At 36.8% G+C, this 16,024-nt stretch overlaps 1 protein-coding gene across 2 annotated transcripts in view; it reads left to right on the top strand.

The window, feature by feature from the left end:
* dpy19l3 (dpy-19 like C-mannosyltransferase 3) overlaps positions 1-16,024 on the top strand; it is a 71,658-nt gene that overhangs the window by 31,389 nt on the left and 24,245 nt on the right. For both annotated transcript variants that reach the window (XM_083549942.1, XM_083549941.1), the window contains 4 exons: positions 2,865-2,987; positions 6,755-6,866; positions 7,865-7,921; positions 8,395-8,477. In XM_083549942.1, the coding sequence (XP_083406068.1) occupies positions 2,865-2,987; positions 6,755-6,866; positions 7,865-7,921; positions 8,395-8,477 (375 nt within the window). The remainder of the gene's footprint in view (positions 1-2,864; positions 2,988-6,754; positions 6,867-7,864; positions 7,922-8,394; positions 8,478-16,024) is intronic.

Genomic DNA, 16,024 nt, shown 5'->3' with positions numbered 1-16,024 from the left:
TGTAAAAGGTGTGTGTGTGTGTGTGTGTGTGTGTGTGTGTGTGTGTGTACTGCTAAATTAAAGAAAGTGCAATAATATTTGTTGTGCATACACTTTAACAGCAGTATTTCCTTTACACAGTACCAGTTAAATAAAATATTTAGTGTCAATCTCTTAACTTAAACAATGCAAATATTAAACTAAAGCTTATTGATACTGCCAGGGCATTAATGTTTTATCCTGTTTGTTATAAAAAAACAAATTACCCACAGAACCTTGAGCAACAATCACTATCTGTGTTAAGTGTGATGACTTTATTTGACACATTCCACTGCTGTGCAACATGAATAAAATGTTCTGTGCACATTTCAGCAAAATGTCTCTCATCTGTTTTCATTACACTCAGAGCATGTGGATGCAGCATCCACTGTACGTTGATATAATGCACTGTAACTCCTAGGTAATCTCCAGTTAGAGCAATAGTCGGTGCAGGTTGTAACGCTGTCGCATTTGTAGTCCTCTTCTTTTTCATACAGCTCGTGTATTCTTCCTGTGATGATGCGTCTTGAAACCGAGATCTTCCACAACTCTAATCAGCCAGCAGTCTAGCTATCCACTCTGCTATAGAATTTGTTAGATTTTCTTGCTTTTGTTTATCTATACTTCTCCAACACGCTGCATGTAACGTGGTCTGCCGAAGCCTCGCTCCACTGCTTGTTTGATTGAATGATTTGCCGGCATCAACGGTGTGTATTACATTTAAGTGATATTTCAGACTGGAAGTTCTCCGGCGATAAGAAAAGTAAACTTTGGAGTGGTTACAAATAACTTTGGTTCTATCGACTCCGCCGTCTGGGAAAAGTTTAAAATGAAAATATCCATGTAAAAGTTTGATACCTTTCTCCATATTTGTTTATCCGCCAGTTCTTTTATTTTCCGGTTTCTCTGAGCGCCACAGCAGATTTACGGTCATACCAAATGCTCTCATTAGTTGAGATGCATGATGACCTTCATCCAAAGCCAGTACGGATCAGGATGCCCCCCTTTCCGTCATCTATGGTTTGTCTGTATGTGTATTTAGAGCCAGTGTGCAACAGACTTTTAAAATGGTAAAAAAATAATTAAAACTTAGTTAATGCGCGATAAAATAAATGTGGACGTTAATTAATTAATGAGTTAACACGATAATAACTTAACTTGCCTGGCCCTAATATATATATATATATATATATATATATATATATATATATATATATATATATATATATATATATATATATATATATATATATATATATATAGCCTAGCAGTGAAAAATATAGTTTAAAGCATGGAAAAGTCAAAGGAGCTGCCTGCAGAGCTCAGAGACAGAATTGTATTGAGGAACAGGTCTTGGAAAAGCTTTTTAAAAAAAATGAAACATTGCTGCACCAAAGGTTCCCAAGAGCACATTGTGCTCCAGAGATCTTGGAAATAAAAAGATTGTGAACAACAGGGTCCAAGAACCTGTTGGTTACTTTATTCGAGGGCCATGGGCCATGTGTGAAGCTGGGAGAAACTTGCAGAAGGCTAATTATCACTACATCCCTTAAGCAATCTGGGTTTTACCAGTCTGGGCTGAGGAATCTTTCTTTAGTTGCTTAGATTTTGCAAAAGTAAATAATTCCAAGTGTCTTGCGCTTAAAAAAAAGACTTCCATCTGGCCACTCTGCCATTAAGCCAAGATCAGTAGTGTTGCAGTGAAGGTTGACCTTCTCACTAAAGGCTCTATTGCCCTAATTGCTCAGTTTGACTAGGTGAACAGCTCTCGGAAGCTACTGGTTATTTCAAACTTTTTACAAAGAAAAATTATGGAGGCCAATATGCTCTTTGGAACCTTCAATTCAGCATAATTTTGTATTTCTTTCCCCAGATTTATGCCTTGACACAATCCTGTCTCTGAGCTCTTCAGGCAGTTCATTTTATTCCTTTAATACGCTTTTTTAGCTGTTAAAGTTTATATAGAAAGGTGTGTGGTTTTTGTCCAATCAGTTAAATTTGGACTCATCATAGTGTAGAAACACCTGAAAGACAATCCAGATAAATAGGATGGACCTGTGAGTTGCATTTCAGGTGGCGTACTAAGGGTCTGAATACTTTTGGCAATTTGATATTTCAGTTTTCTTTTTACATATCTGGCTTTTGCTTTGTCATTATAGGGTATGGGCTGTAGATTGGTGTTAATAAAAATAATTAAAAATGCATTTTAGCATAACACTGATAAATGTGAATAAACACGGGCGGGGGGAATGTTTTCTGTATGAAATGAATTACTGTATATATATTTACATTTAAATACATTTAATAGAATGCTTTCAAAATCAGTTTTTGCATTGATGTGTGACTCTACTTAACATCTCATTTTCCATAAAACATCCATTACAAGTTATTTTTTACAGTATGTACCACAAAACCCTGGTACTTCCACACATTTATACCTATTAAATATTTAGCATATTCCACGAGTCACCTGTTCAGCAGAATTTTGCATCGTTTAAATTCCCTGAAGGGTATGAAAGAAAGATCTGTAAACCTTCTTCCTTTGCTATTTCTTTATGATTAATGATTTTGTGAAATTGTACATGTTTAAGAAATGTTTCCAGTAAAAAGTAATTAATGAATGTTGTTCCATTAGCATGCCTGCTAGTTGTTTTTTTTTCCCTGCTTTAAAAACTCAAAAAAAGCAAAATGCAGCAATTCCCAACAGAGAAACACTGTAAAACAAAAAAATTGAAAATTGAAAATTAAAACAAAGACTTAATAGCTCCAAAGTTATTGAATCACTCATACTGTCTATTTTTTAATTTTCCTCTCCTATGTTTCTGTCTCCTCCTTGTCTTGTTTAGAGAGTGTGGAACCGGGCGAGCATCTGGAGCCCCAGACGAGACGGCATTTCGCATGCGTCCAGACATTGCTTACAACCTTCTACACACAATCTTCTTTGGCCTGCTGGCTTTTTCCACCATGAGGTAAAAGAAAGCAAAATTTAGAACTGGATAGTCCTGAGAACAAAAACTAAACTCCACATGAGTGTCATCATCTCTTTGTTTTAGTGTGGGTGGATGTGAAATATGAAAAATATGTGTTTTAGACAGTAAACAAAGTATTTAACCCTGAGGTCTGGTGCCTTTTTTTTTTTTTTAGATCTTGGAGTTGTTTTGACATGCCTTAAACATTGTTCTTATTTCAGTTATCTATAGCATAGTTATGCTACAATAATTTGTGAGCAATATGCATGTACAGTGCCTGTCAAATGTTTGGAAAAACCTAAAATTGTATAGTTGGTAAGACTTGTGTATGTTCTTTTGGTTTATATGCAACCAACTAGGTAAAAGGAAAAAATATATTTTTGTTCTAACAGAATTTATGTAAGACCGAGAACAGGGGAGAAGATGTGAGCAGACTGCCTCACCCCGTAGTCAAACATGTAGTTGAAAGCTTTATAGTTTGGGGTTGTTTTGGAGCAGGGAAGTTTAGAGACTTATTCTGGGTGAAAAGAACCAACATGGCAACCATTCCATACTACAACACAATGCAATTCCATCTGGTCTGCAGCTAATAGGAACCGATTTCACCATACAAGACAATAATCCATTATAGCATGTCCAAGCTCTGTAAGCGTTATATAGAGAGCAAACTGTCAGCTGGAGTGATATCCATCATGTAACAGCCTGCCCAGTCACTGCACCTGAATCTTATTCATCTGCTCTGGGATGAACTGGATCTCAAGGTCAGAAAGAAATCTCCAGCTAGTGATGAACTCCTTTGGCAAGTTTCACAATAGTATTCCAGATACATGTTTGGAGAAATGAACTGTCTGGATGTAAAGTAAAGTGACTTTCTGTCATTTTATCTGTCATTCATCTCGTTTGTCGCATATAAACAACAAGAACATGCATTTGTCTCTCAAAAGCAGTAATGAATAGGTGTTTTCAAACTTTTGATAGGAACTGTATATTTTTCGTGAAAACAAATTTAAAGTTGTTTAGTAGTAAACAAAATCTTATGGTCATTGAAATCGATCCATAAAACACAATTAAAGTATAATTTCACAAGATCTTTAAATTCTGGATTATGTAGACTACAGTCTTTGTTACAGAATTTTTGTAAAAACCATAATGTTCAATGTTCACTGCTTTACAATGCATACAGGTTTGTGTGTGAATTTGTCAGGAATCATTGTACTGTATTTTTATGATGTCAGCAATTCTGCATTTCGGTGTTTATCAACAACTTCTTTACTGTAACATGTCTGATGTGGTTTATCCAAAAGGTGAAGATTGTCAACTGGAATAGATTTGAACAATTTTTGTTAAGCAAAAAAACTGCCTTAAATGTGTGATTTATTCCCCATAGTAACTGACATGAGTGTTGTGCTGAATGATTATTGAACGCACTTAAAATCCTTGTGATCAAAAAGTAGTAAAAATGGTTCCTTGCCTGACAGCTTGCCTGCACAATCATTAATACAATCATGACAGTGTGACTCATCAGGCATACATTAGGCACCACATTTAATTACCACGTGATATAAAATACAACAGCTGTGTATCTTCTGAATACAGCCAAAAATATTAAAGGATGAGCTGGGGAGGAACTGGGGCTGAGGGATATTTTATATTAGAGATGTGCATCTCTATAACTGAGGCAGATGCAATTCACACCTTGATGCATAGCAAACAATACGATACAATAAAGAAACATATGAAGCAGCTACTGATGCGATTCACCCTGTTACGATGTAGTATTATTATTGTTAAATATTTCGATTTAGTTCAACAAACATTCCTTCGTAGTGCAAAAACAAAAAAAAACAAACAAAAAAAAAAGATCAAAACAGAAAACAGATATTTTTTTTCCTGTTCTGTGTCCAGGAAGATGGAGCTCTACCTTTGCCATGTTAATCTGTATTCGATGTGACTCTAAGGACAGGCCTCGGTCTCCGTAATGCTGTGATACTTCATACTCATGTAGCAGCAGTGCTGAAAGAACGCACTTGAGAAACAGTTTAGAGAGGGGGAATCAATCTATATATAAAATATTTGTAATTTTATAAATAATAAAAGTATAGCACATCTTTCTAATAATTATATATAAATACTTCGGCTTAATATATAATATATATATATATATATTATGGCTCACATTATATTTCTTATTAAAGGTCTTTTATAGATAATGAAGATGATCACATACTGTTCTTTTAGTCCTTCTCTCATCAAACACACACTTATGCAATTATCTAATCAACTAATCACGTGGCATTGATGTTACGTATAAAATCAGGCAGATACGGGCCAGCAGCTTTGAGATGAGCACATGTGAGCTGTTCGATTGGAGGGAAAATTGTCATCTCTGTGATTTTTAACTGGGGCATGATTGTTAGTGCCAGATGGGCTGAGTATTTCTATAGCTGCTAATCTCCTTGGACTTTTACACACAGTCGCTAGAGTTTGTTCAGGAGTTTATTCGCCATTTCTGCCTTGCTAAGAAGAGAGATCAATGTTTTATGTTCAGACTGGTTTGAACTTAGATACACAAATAACCACTCCGGTAGGTTTTGGCGAGCAGAAAAGTATATCAGAATGCAAAGTAGGTTGAATCATGTGGCACATCATAAATGTTCAGCCAAGAACAGAAAGCGTAAGCATAACTGGAAAATTGAGGGCTAGATAAATTCTGGTCTGATGAATCTATCACAGATAGTGTACAGTAGGGTCAGAATAGCATGAATCCCTACTTGCATTGTGTCTTTAGTCCAGGCTGGTGGGGGTGGTGTAATGGTCTGAGGAAGATTTTCTTGATGCCCTGTAGCTCCTTTCACACCAGCCAATCAAGGCATCCTGCTTGAGTATTATTGCTGGCCATATGAGCATCCCTGTGTATGACATAATTTACAATTCTCTCATATCTACTTCCATCATGAGATTGCACCATGTCATAAAGCAAGTCGTCCCAGACGTAATAGTGAGTTGAGCGTTCACTGACCTTCTTAGTCTTTAGATCTGAATCCATTAGAACTCGATTGGGATGTGGTGGAAGGGGTGATTTGCAGCATAAAAGTGCACCTGAAAAATCTGCAGGAACTCCATGATGCAATCATTTCAACACGGACCAGATTCTCAACCGAATGCTTTGAAAATCTTGAAATATCCATGCCATAAAGAATCAAGGCTGTTTTGAGAACAAAGAGAGGCTTTACTCAGTACTAGTATAGTGTTCCTAATAAAGTGCTCATTGAGGATATATCATGATACCTATTAGGTGCTAATTGAGTCAATCTTATGTTACCTATAATGTAGGTATGACTGATATATTTTTAAGATAAGATTTAAGTAATTTGTATGATTTAAAATAATCAGGTGTAGCTGATGTATCGTTTATTAGCTCTTCTCCAGTTTCTTTCTCTGTTCATTAACTGAATCCCCACTCAGTCCCTTCTTTCTGCCGAAATTCTACTTTTGCTTTTATCACTTTTTCTTCCACCGACTTCAGACCAGTGCTTAACTTAAATCTCCATCTTATTAGTGGAAGCCACCAAAGCTGCGGGTGGTTTTCGGCTGTGAAAACGAGTGAATTATTTTTGCCGTAAAAAGATCGCAATACATCTCGCTCTGAATTTCCCCCCGGTGTCTTTTGAATACTAACCGGTCTGAGAGCCCACGATAGCTAACGTGTCTGCAGCATCTGGCACTGTTCTTTATTACAAAAACTTTGACATTGTCTCTGGCTGCAGGATGAAGTACCTGTGGACCGGTCACATGTGCGCCTTTACCGCCTTCGGTGCGTGCGGGAAGGAGATGTGGACGTTATGCCTGCGAGTGATCCATTGCAACACCGAAGGAAAGGTGAGCTTTAACAAACACGCCCGGGTGTAGCGTAATATCAAAGTTGCCGTTTGTCATTTTTAGAGCGCTCTGCTGCAAATTGGATTTCTAATGACAAGTCTTTTCTTCCTCCTTGAATCGACCCCATAATTTTTCTTCAAACCTTTTTTTTTTTTTTTAGTAGTTGGTTGGGGGCGGAGCTTATTTTGGTAACTAATCAGAATGATTTATTGTAATATTGAGAAATACAGTGTATTTTAAGGTATGATAGAGCTTTGAATATTATTATAGCATTAGAATAATTTAAAACAGACAAATTGCACCGTCAAAGCTAAAAATGAAAGCGGGTTGGGTAAGAGCTTCCATATCCTGAGACAAATTTATTAGAAGAATTGTTCAGTGGATGCTGGTAAAATTTTTTACTATATGCTTTGGCTGAACAGAGAGATTTAATACAGCACACCTCATCTATATAGTTTCAGCATCAAATGCTGTAATTTATCATGAATGAGTTCTTTCATGGCAGTACAGTGGATTACAGTGAAGTGTACAGCTTTCATTTACTTGATTAACAGTGAACTTATTTTTCAAAGATCATCATTTCACCTTCTGTGCAGAAATTGTAGAACCAAATAGTGCACTAATGTACTAATCCATATGTGGGTTTTTTTCCTCCCCCCCCAGTTTCAGAGAGATCTCATGCTTGTGTTAAGAGATACCACAATAACATTCCGGCTCTGGAAGATAAGCAGTGCAGTCTGTGTAAATCTGAAACCTGACAAAACAAGAATATAGATCGTATCTCGGTGTGAAGATGTATCTTGAGAGTTGGATTACTCTCTTGCGAGTGGAGATTCGATTTCAACGAGCGTGAACGGCAAAGCTCGTGCATTCCAGATTTGCCCTCACTAGGTGGCAGTGTAATAACAACCAAAAACAAAACCTTATTACCGTTCATTCGTTGCTCTGTCTGTGTGTGTTTGTGTATGTGATTTTTTTTTTCTTTTTCTTTTTCACAGCTAAAGTTGATCAGGTACTCCGTTCCGGTCGTGCTGCTGGCATTCCTTTATTACAAGGTAATACACTTGCAGCAGGCGATCATTTTTCTGTTTGCATATTGCGCTAATCTGCCTGGGCAGCAGGGTGGCAGGAAGTGCTTAGCTCAAACAGCCATGCATGGAAAAACCTGAGGAAAAAAAATCCAAGCATTCATTTTTAAGAGGATTTTTGCCCCTGCTGGGTTAATTCTGCTCTGTCAACAGCGGAATTGCATTATGCAATCAAGCATAAAATGTGCAGTTGTGTGTGTGTGTGTGTATATGTGTATGTGTCTATGTGTGTGGTTTATAGTAGTCCTAAATTTGTTGCATTATCTTTGTAGCATTCTGTCTTTCTCTCACACTTGGTGTGTGTATGTGTGGGTGTGTCTACGTGTGTGGTTTATAGTAGTGCTAAATTTGTGCCATTATCTTAGTAACATTCTGTCCTTCTTTCACACTTGGTGTGTGTGTGTGTGTGTGTGTGTGTGTGTGTGTGTTTTGTTCTTTAGTTCTGGCACAAACTGACAGAAGAACTTTCTGAGTTGAGAGAATTTTACGACCCGGACACCGTGGAGCTGATGACGTGGATTAGGTAAGATCCAATATACAAAATCGCCCAATATTATGATTTTATTATATGAAATCGCATTCTGCAAATTTAATAGAGAAGTCCAAACACACCTCGTGTTCTGTCACGAAAAACACACGCTGACACTTCATCACATCCACACCTAAGAATTTTGGCTGCAAAACCAAATAAAGTAGCAGAAGTTTTTATGAGGGTTATTAGACTTTCTGGAGTTATTTGTTATTATTAGTTTTGTGGAGTGTGTGTGTGCGCGTGTGTGTGTTTGCGCGTGTGTTAATTTAGTTTTTTCCGTAAGTGCATTTAGAAAGTAATCGGATGAAACGTTATTTTTGGCCTGACGTTCATATTGTACGTTTTGTTGTCTTTGTGTGTGTGTGGTTGTGAGGATGTGGTGTGTGTGTGTGTGAGAGATGAGGAGGAAAGTAAGAGTGTGAGATTTGACGGCACATGACGCAGGTTTCCTCAGTGCCAAGAAAATCCAATTTGTGTTGGGGATTAGAATGTGGAGTTACCTTCACTGGTGCTGTGTTGCTAAGCCTTTTCTCCACGCTAATTACCCCGTTGATGAAAGAGTTAAGCGAGGGATCGCTTTTCAGCTGCGCCGCCACTCCCGAAGCTCTTTCTGGCTCAAATGTAGCTTATCAATGATCGCAGTTCTTTTCGGGGGGGAAAAGGAAAAAAGAAATGTCCTTGTACGTATGTAAGTGTGTGAGAACATGGTGTATGAGAGTTAGCTGAAGAGTATAAAGCCAGAGCTCTTGGCTTATTCTCATACCCCCTTGATTCTGGAATATGCTCCATCTAAAGAATGCAGTGTTGATTGGGCAGCAGTGATTCAACAGTACAAATTTTGTGTGTATTTTTGGTTTTCTTGTCAAGCAGTGTGAAAATATTGGAAACGAAAGGCAGTGATTAAGCAGTGCAAACAAGTAAAGGGTGCGTTTTGTTTCCCTGTCAGAAACGTGACAAACAGGAGACAGTTTAAAAAATGTAATAAAAATAGTTCATCAGCATCAGAGAGAGAGGGTTTTATGATAATCTCTTGCATGTTTAATTGCCTGATAGAAATGTGTGTGTGTGAGTGTGGGTTTTTCATTTGGCTGAATAGTGAAATGATGCCCATAAATATATAAATATATATTCTTGGAACATAACGACTATACATTTACATTATTTGGCAGACGCCGTTGTCCAGAGTGACAATTATATCATTTAGACAGCTAAGTAGGTGGGTATTAAGGACATTGCTCAAGGGCCCAGGGATTTGAACTTCTAACCTTTCTAAAGGTTCAGATTTCTAAAAACCTTTCTAAAGGTTCAGATTTCTTCTGGTTCTCCTGTTTCCTTCCTCCTCCTTCTCATTCCTTTTGTGAAAATTTGTGCTCACACTCATCCACAAGAGTGTTAGTAAAGTAGGTACTGATGTTAGTGAGGTGATGAAGCCTGGGGTGAAGTCAGCATTTCAATACCTTTCAAAGGTGTTTAATAGAGTCGAGGTCAGAGCTCTATAGTGGGCCACTCAAGACCTTCCACTCTAACTCTGTAAAGCATATCTTCATCTGCTCAGGGTATCAACATGCTGGAACAGATTTGGGTCTCAAAGTTCATGCTACCTTCATGCTACCACATCCAAAAACATCCTATATAATTGTTTTACACTCATATGTGGTTCTTGCGGAAACTATTTCCACTAAGTTGGAGGCAAAGTCAGGTGTTCAACCAGGTTTGAAATGCTATCACATCCAATGATACAATTGTGCAGCTCCAGTTTGTGTCAAAAGTTTTGGGAAGAGCCCCATATATAGTCAGATGTGAGGCGATGCAAAGTTTTTTTTAATGAACAAAGAGTCAAATATTTTTCTGTTTTTAAATTAATTCAATTCACTTTTATTTGTATTGTGCTTTTAACAATGAACATTGTCTCAAAGCAGCTTTACACAGATAATGTGGTGATACAAATTAATAAGATGTTCTTTATAGGTGTATAAGTTTGTCCCTGATGAACAATCCAGTGGCGTACTATTTATTAAATTACAAATGATTGAAACTTCAAGTCTAAGCACTATAACATGATGTAACTTTAGGATATATAAAAAAAAAAAAAAAAAAACTTTGCCAGCACTAATCAGAACAAGGCAGTTTGGCATCTTGTCAGAGTTATAACAGTATATCAGGAAGCAAGTGGTAGTCTGTGAGAGATCTCATGCTTACAGCTCGGTGGTTTAAAAAGCTGTTTAGGTAAAACGAGAGACGCTGAAGGCAAGTTTTTAAAGCAAAGTTCAGGCATATGGATTACAAGAAAATATTTATAGCAGTCTCCGAAAGGGAGATGTAAACATATCACCTGGCTTCATTTTGATGATTAATATTTCCGAAAAAAGCTTGTTGGAACATGTTGTAATAATGAGGGAATACTTGAAACGTAACACTCCACCATATATATAAATTGTACTATTTCAGTTTCTTTTTTTAATTCCCCCCCTTTTTTTATCCTTAGGGTATGCTAACTTTTGCACCTGACTGCATAAGTGTGTGCGTTGTGAGTTAGATTAGGTGCAGTGTAACTGCGCTTTTATGTGTAAAACCTTCAACAACCCTTTCAGATTTTTTTTTTAAATAAAAGACTTCATCACTTGTACTACGCAACATAATGTTCGATACCGTCTGCGATATCTGACATTTATAGAGGTGGTTTCAATACAGGATTTGCTGAATATATGTGCGATTAGAAATCCTCATAAATAATAATCCTTTTGCTGTACATTTCACAGTAATGCTGAATCTATGTGGGATTAATTCGGGGGGATAAGACATTGTTCTCAATAGAAAGGGAGAGAGACTAAGTGAACAATATGACAGAAGGTAATACTGAATTTGCTATTAGACGTCTTTAAATAGAGATTGGACATAAAGTCTCCCTGATTGGTGTTTCAAGGCTTTTTTGTATCCGTCCCCAAGTGTTATGGAAAGCAATATATAAAAAAGTGAATAATTTACATTAAAACAATTTGAAATTGTTTGTTGATTTAGTCTTGTATTTTATATTGGTCGCAACAATTGTAAGAACACACTACTGTATATAGACAAATGTTTGCTGACACCGGAACACAAGATTCGTATGTGCTTTTTGAATACCACATTCCACATATAATTCCAATTTTTCCGTTATAACAACCTCCACTCTTCTGGAAAGATGTTCCACTAGGATGTACTTCTGGAGATTCGTGCTCATTCAGCCACAAGGGCGTTAGTAAAGTCAGGTACTTATGTAGGATGAGGAGACCTGGGGTGCAGTCAGCATTCCAGTTCGTCTCAGAGGTGTTCCATAGATAGCAGACCTCTCGATATTTTGTACTTCAATCTACGTAAACCATATATTCATGCTGCTAGGTTTGTGCACAGGGGGGATTTGTGCACAGGGATAATTAAAGCTAACTCATTCAAATTCTTACAAATGTGTGCCTCCAGTATTGTGGTAACAATTTAGGGAAAAAACATCATCAGAATCATTATGTCCCTATAAGCCAACCAACTGCGTCTTCCCTTCTCCCTGGCCTTCCTCTTTTCCTCCTGCCTTGATTTCGTGGATTCATGCCATTACACTAAATTTGTGAAGCAGAAATAAAGGCTCGTCATACCAGGCTTTTTTCTAGCCTTCAGTTGGTGGAGTTTGAGCATCAGCTTTCTGTTTTTGGCTGAGAGATGTCAAACCCAGAAGTGGGCTTATGTCGCTGTAGCCCACCTGTCTCATGATTCAACATGTGCATTTGGAGCTGCTTTTCTCCTCACCACAATTGTACAGAGTGGTTATTTGTGTTACTGTGCCCTTTCTCACAGCTCTCTGGAATGCTCTCTTTCATCAGCAAGGCATTTTTCTGTCCAGAACAATGCTGCTCACTGGCTGTTTTTTTTTCTTTCTTCTAAGTAAACTCTAGAGACTATTTGTGCCAGGAGTCCCAGAAGATCAGCAGTTATAGAAATACTCAGCCCATCTGGCACGAACAATCATGCCCCACTTAAAATCACTGAGATCACATTTTTTCCCCTCCATCTGATGGTTGTCCAAAGCTGTTAGTGCGTATCTGCACGATTTACTGCATTGCGTTGATGCCACATGATTGGCTGGTTAGATAATTGCGTGAATGAATAGGTGTGCAGCTGTTCCTAATAAAGTGTTCTGTGAGTGTATTTTTCACAGTATAAACAAATGGGTTATGTACTGTAGCAGTTACCGAAGACGAACGAATGTACACAGGACCGATCGCATGCTCCAATGTGCCTTTTTTTTTTTTTTTTTTGTCCAAAAACCCGGTTCATGAGAGTAAAAAAAATACAATAAACCCCACCTATCTCACTTATCTTTTGTGTGGCCATAGGTCCCATTGCACACTTTTATTCAGGAATCGACAGGTTATACGAAAAATTTTGTGCGCAATTTGGTTTCATTTCTGAGCATCCCCTTTATTCCCCCCCCCCCCCCCCCCCAGATCAAAACAGTGTAACAGCATTTGTGTAATGTATCTCAGCCAGCACCTGCTCACTTTGATGTGTGCACAGCTATTGTTATTTTTGCAAATGAAGGGGATGAGTCATCAGACGTATACCCAGCGTCTCTGTATTTACCCTTTTCCAGGCTTGATCTGAAAACATAACTCAGATTTGCAGACGAAACATGTTCACAGGAGACATGGCAAAACAACTGAGAAAATAAATACATGTAACGATACATGTGTTCTTATCGAAATATTTTTTCGTACAGGACTTCTGGTTCGGTTCGCATGAGTCCAGAATGCAATGCATTTCTGTGTGTGGAACAGTTACAATCTGTGTTTTCTCAGGAACGTATTAAGTGTTGGACCGCAAGTTTGTATAGTCTTCGCCTCTCACTTTAAACACTTTTTTATTACATTTATTTTTTTATTTATTTTATTAAACCTGAAAACATAGACAAAAATGCCAGTGGTTAAAAAAAAAAAACCCTAGAGTTAGCACAGTGTCACTGTGTCTACTCGCTCCGTACTGGAAATACGATTTGTTTTGGTCATGCATAAAAAATCCATATGGATTCTTTACCGTTTTCTGTCCAGCTTTAAGAATTTCTCTTAAAAGTAGAAGATCCTGACAGTTACACATATGGAGGGAATGAATGAATGAATGAATGAATGAAGGATAAAAGTAGTGTAAACATTTGTTAAAGTATGCTGAAACAAGTAGAATATATCTTTAGAAAATCTATTATTAAATGTAAAACGCACACGTGCGCACACACACACACACACACACACACACACTTACATGCACATCACTATTTCACTTTTTAAATATAAATATTAAATTTTTCCATTTAATTAATTTTATTTTTACATTTAATTTGTGACAATTTTACTCAGTTTTATCAATCCAATAATGTGTATTGCATTAATTGGTTTTATTCTATTTTATTTTCATAAAATATTATAAAAATATTATTTTATATATTATTTAACCAAGCAGGTATTTAAAATTGATTTAAAAATGTAAACTGTTCAAATGGTGATCACAAATATTAACAATAATAAACCGTGTTAATAAAAAACGATACAGAATTTTATATTTCGCATTTGTTCTCCTAACCGTAACGAAATTGAACCGAACTGTGACCGTGGTGTGTGTGTGTGTGTGTGTGTGTGTGTGTGTGTGTGTGTGTGTGTATATATATATATATATATATATATATATATATATATATATATATATATATATATATATAAAAACCAATATTATGTGGAACGATCAGACTTTTGAATCAAAGGGCAGGTTCATGTATACAGGTAAATATTCAGAATATGCAGTGGAAGAGGAAAAGAAGACAGTGCTTAGTATCTTTGTTCTTTATTCTGAGGAATAAAGGAAGATTCTATGTATGGACAGATGAGATGATGACATAGTGTATTTGCCAATTCAGCCATCGTTCTTCACTGAGGTGTCATTTTCAAGCGATGCCAATTATCGATGGCTTGCTGTCAAGCCCGATCACCTGTCACTGAGCATAACAGATCTGCATCATATGCACGAAGACGTGCGATTGCAAACGGAGTTGACATCAATCAAATGATCTCTGCATTCTCATCCATTACCTGCCAACACAGACATATTTTCACGGAAAAACCAGTAAATAAAATTCAACTTAAATCGATTTATATATATATATATATATATATATATATAATCGGGTTTGTGTATTTTATATATATATATATATATATATATATATATATATATATATATATATATATATATATATATATATATATATATATATATATATATATAAAATACACAAACCCGATTCTAAAAAAGTTGGGACACTGTACAAATTGTGAATAAAAACAGAATGCAATGATGTGGAAGTTTCAAATTTCAATATTTTATTCAGAATACAACATAGATGACATCAAATGTTTAAACTGAGAAAATGTATCTTTTTTTAATACGAAAAAAATTAGTTAATTTTAAATTTCATGGCATCAACACATCGCAAAAAAGTTGGGACAAGGCAATGTTTACCACTATGTGGCATCCCCTCTTCTTTTTATAACAGTCTGCAAACGTCTAGGGACTGAGGAGACAAGTTGCTCAAGTTTAGGAATAGGAATGTTGTCCCATTCTTGTCTAATACAGGCTTCTAGTTGCTCAAATGTCTTAGGTCTTCTTTGTCGCATCTTCCTCTTTATGATGCGCCAAATGTTTTCTATAGGTAAAAGATCTGGACTGCAGGTTGGCCATTTCAGTACCCAGATCCTTCTTCTACGCAGCCATAATGTTGTAATTGATACAGTGTGTGGTCTGGCCTTGTCATGTTGGAAAATGCAAGGTCTTCCCTAGAGACGACGTCTGGATAGGAGCATATGTTGTTCTAGAACTTGGATTTCAGCATTGAAGGTGCTTCTCCAGATCTGTAAGATGTCCATGCCACAAGCACTTATGAAACCCCATATCATCAGATATGCAGGCTTCTGAACTGAGTGCTGATAACAACTTGGGTTGTCCTGGTCCTCTTTAGTCCGGAAACGACTTTAAATTTTGATTCGTCTGACCACAGAACAGTTTTCCACTTTGCCACAGTCCATTTTAAATGAGCCTTGGCCCAGAGAAAACGTCTGCGCTTCTGGATCATGTTTAGATTTAGGGTCTAACATGCGTCTAACATCCAGCAGCTCTGTAAAGTCATTATGGAGGAGTGGAAAAGAATCCCGGCAACAATCTGTGCAGCTCTGTTGAATTCCATGCCAGGAGATTTGAGGCAGTGCTAAATATCAATAGTGCTCACACAAAATAATGAAACTTTGGACACAGTTTTACATGTTCGCTTAGGGTGTGCTCACTTTTGTTGCCAGCTATTTAGACAATAAAGGCTGTATGTTAAGTTATTTTCAGATGACAGCAAAGCTGTACTGCTATACAAGCTGCACATTGACTACTTTACTAATATATCCAATTTTCATTTCTATAATATTGTTCCTTGAGAACATATAATAAAATGGTTGCTGAAATGTGTTACTTTTGTGAGA

The sequence above is a fragment of the Silurus aristotelis genome (genome assembly GCF_946808225.1).
Source record: "Silurus aristotelis genome assembly, chromosome: 9".
Classification (NCBI taxonomy): Eukaryota; Metazoa; Chordata; class Actinopteri; order Siluriformes; family Siluridae; genus Silurus; species Silurus aristotelis.
The sequence above is the reverse complement of the archived record's forward strand: the minus strand, read 5'-3'. Positions and strand labels throughout refer to the sequence as shown.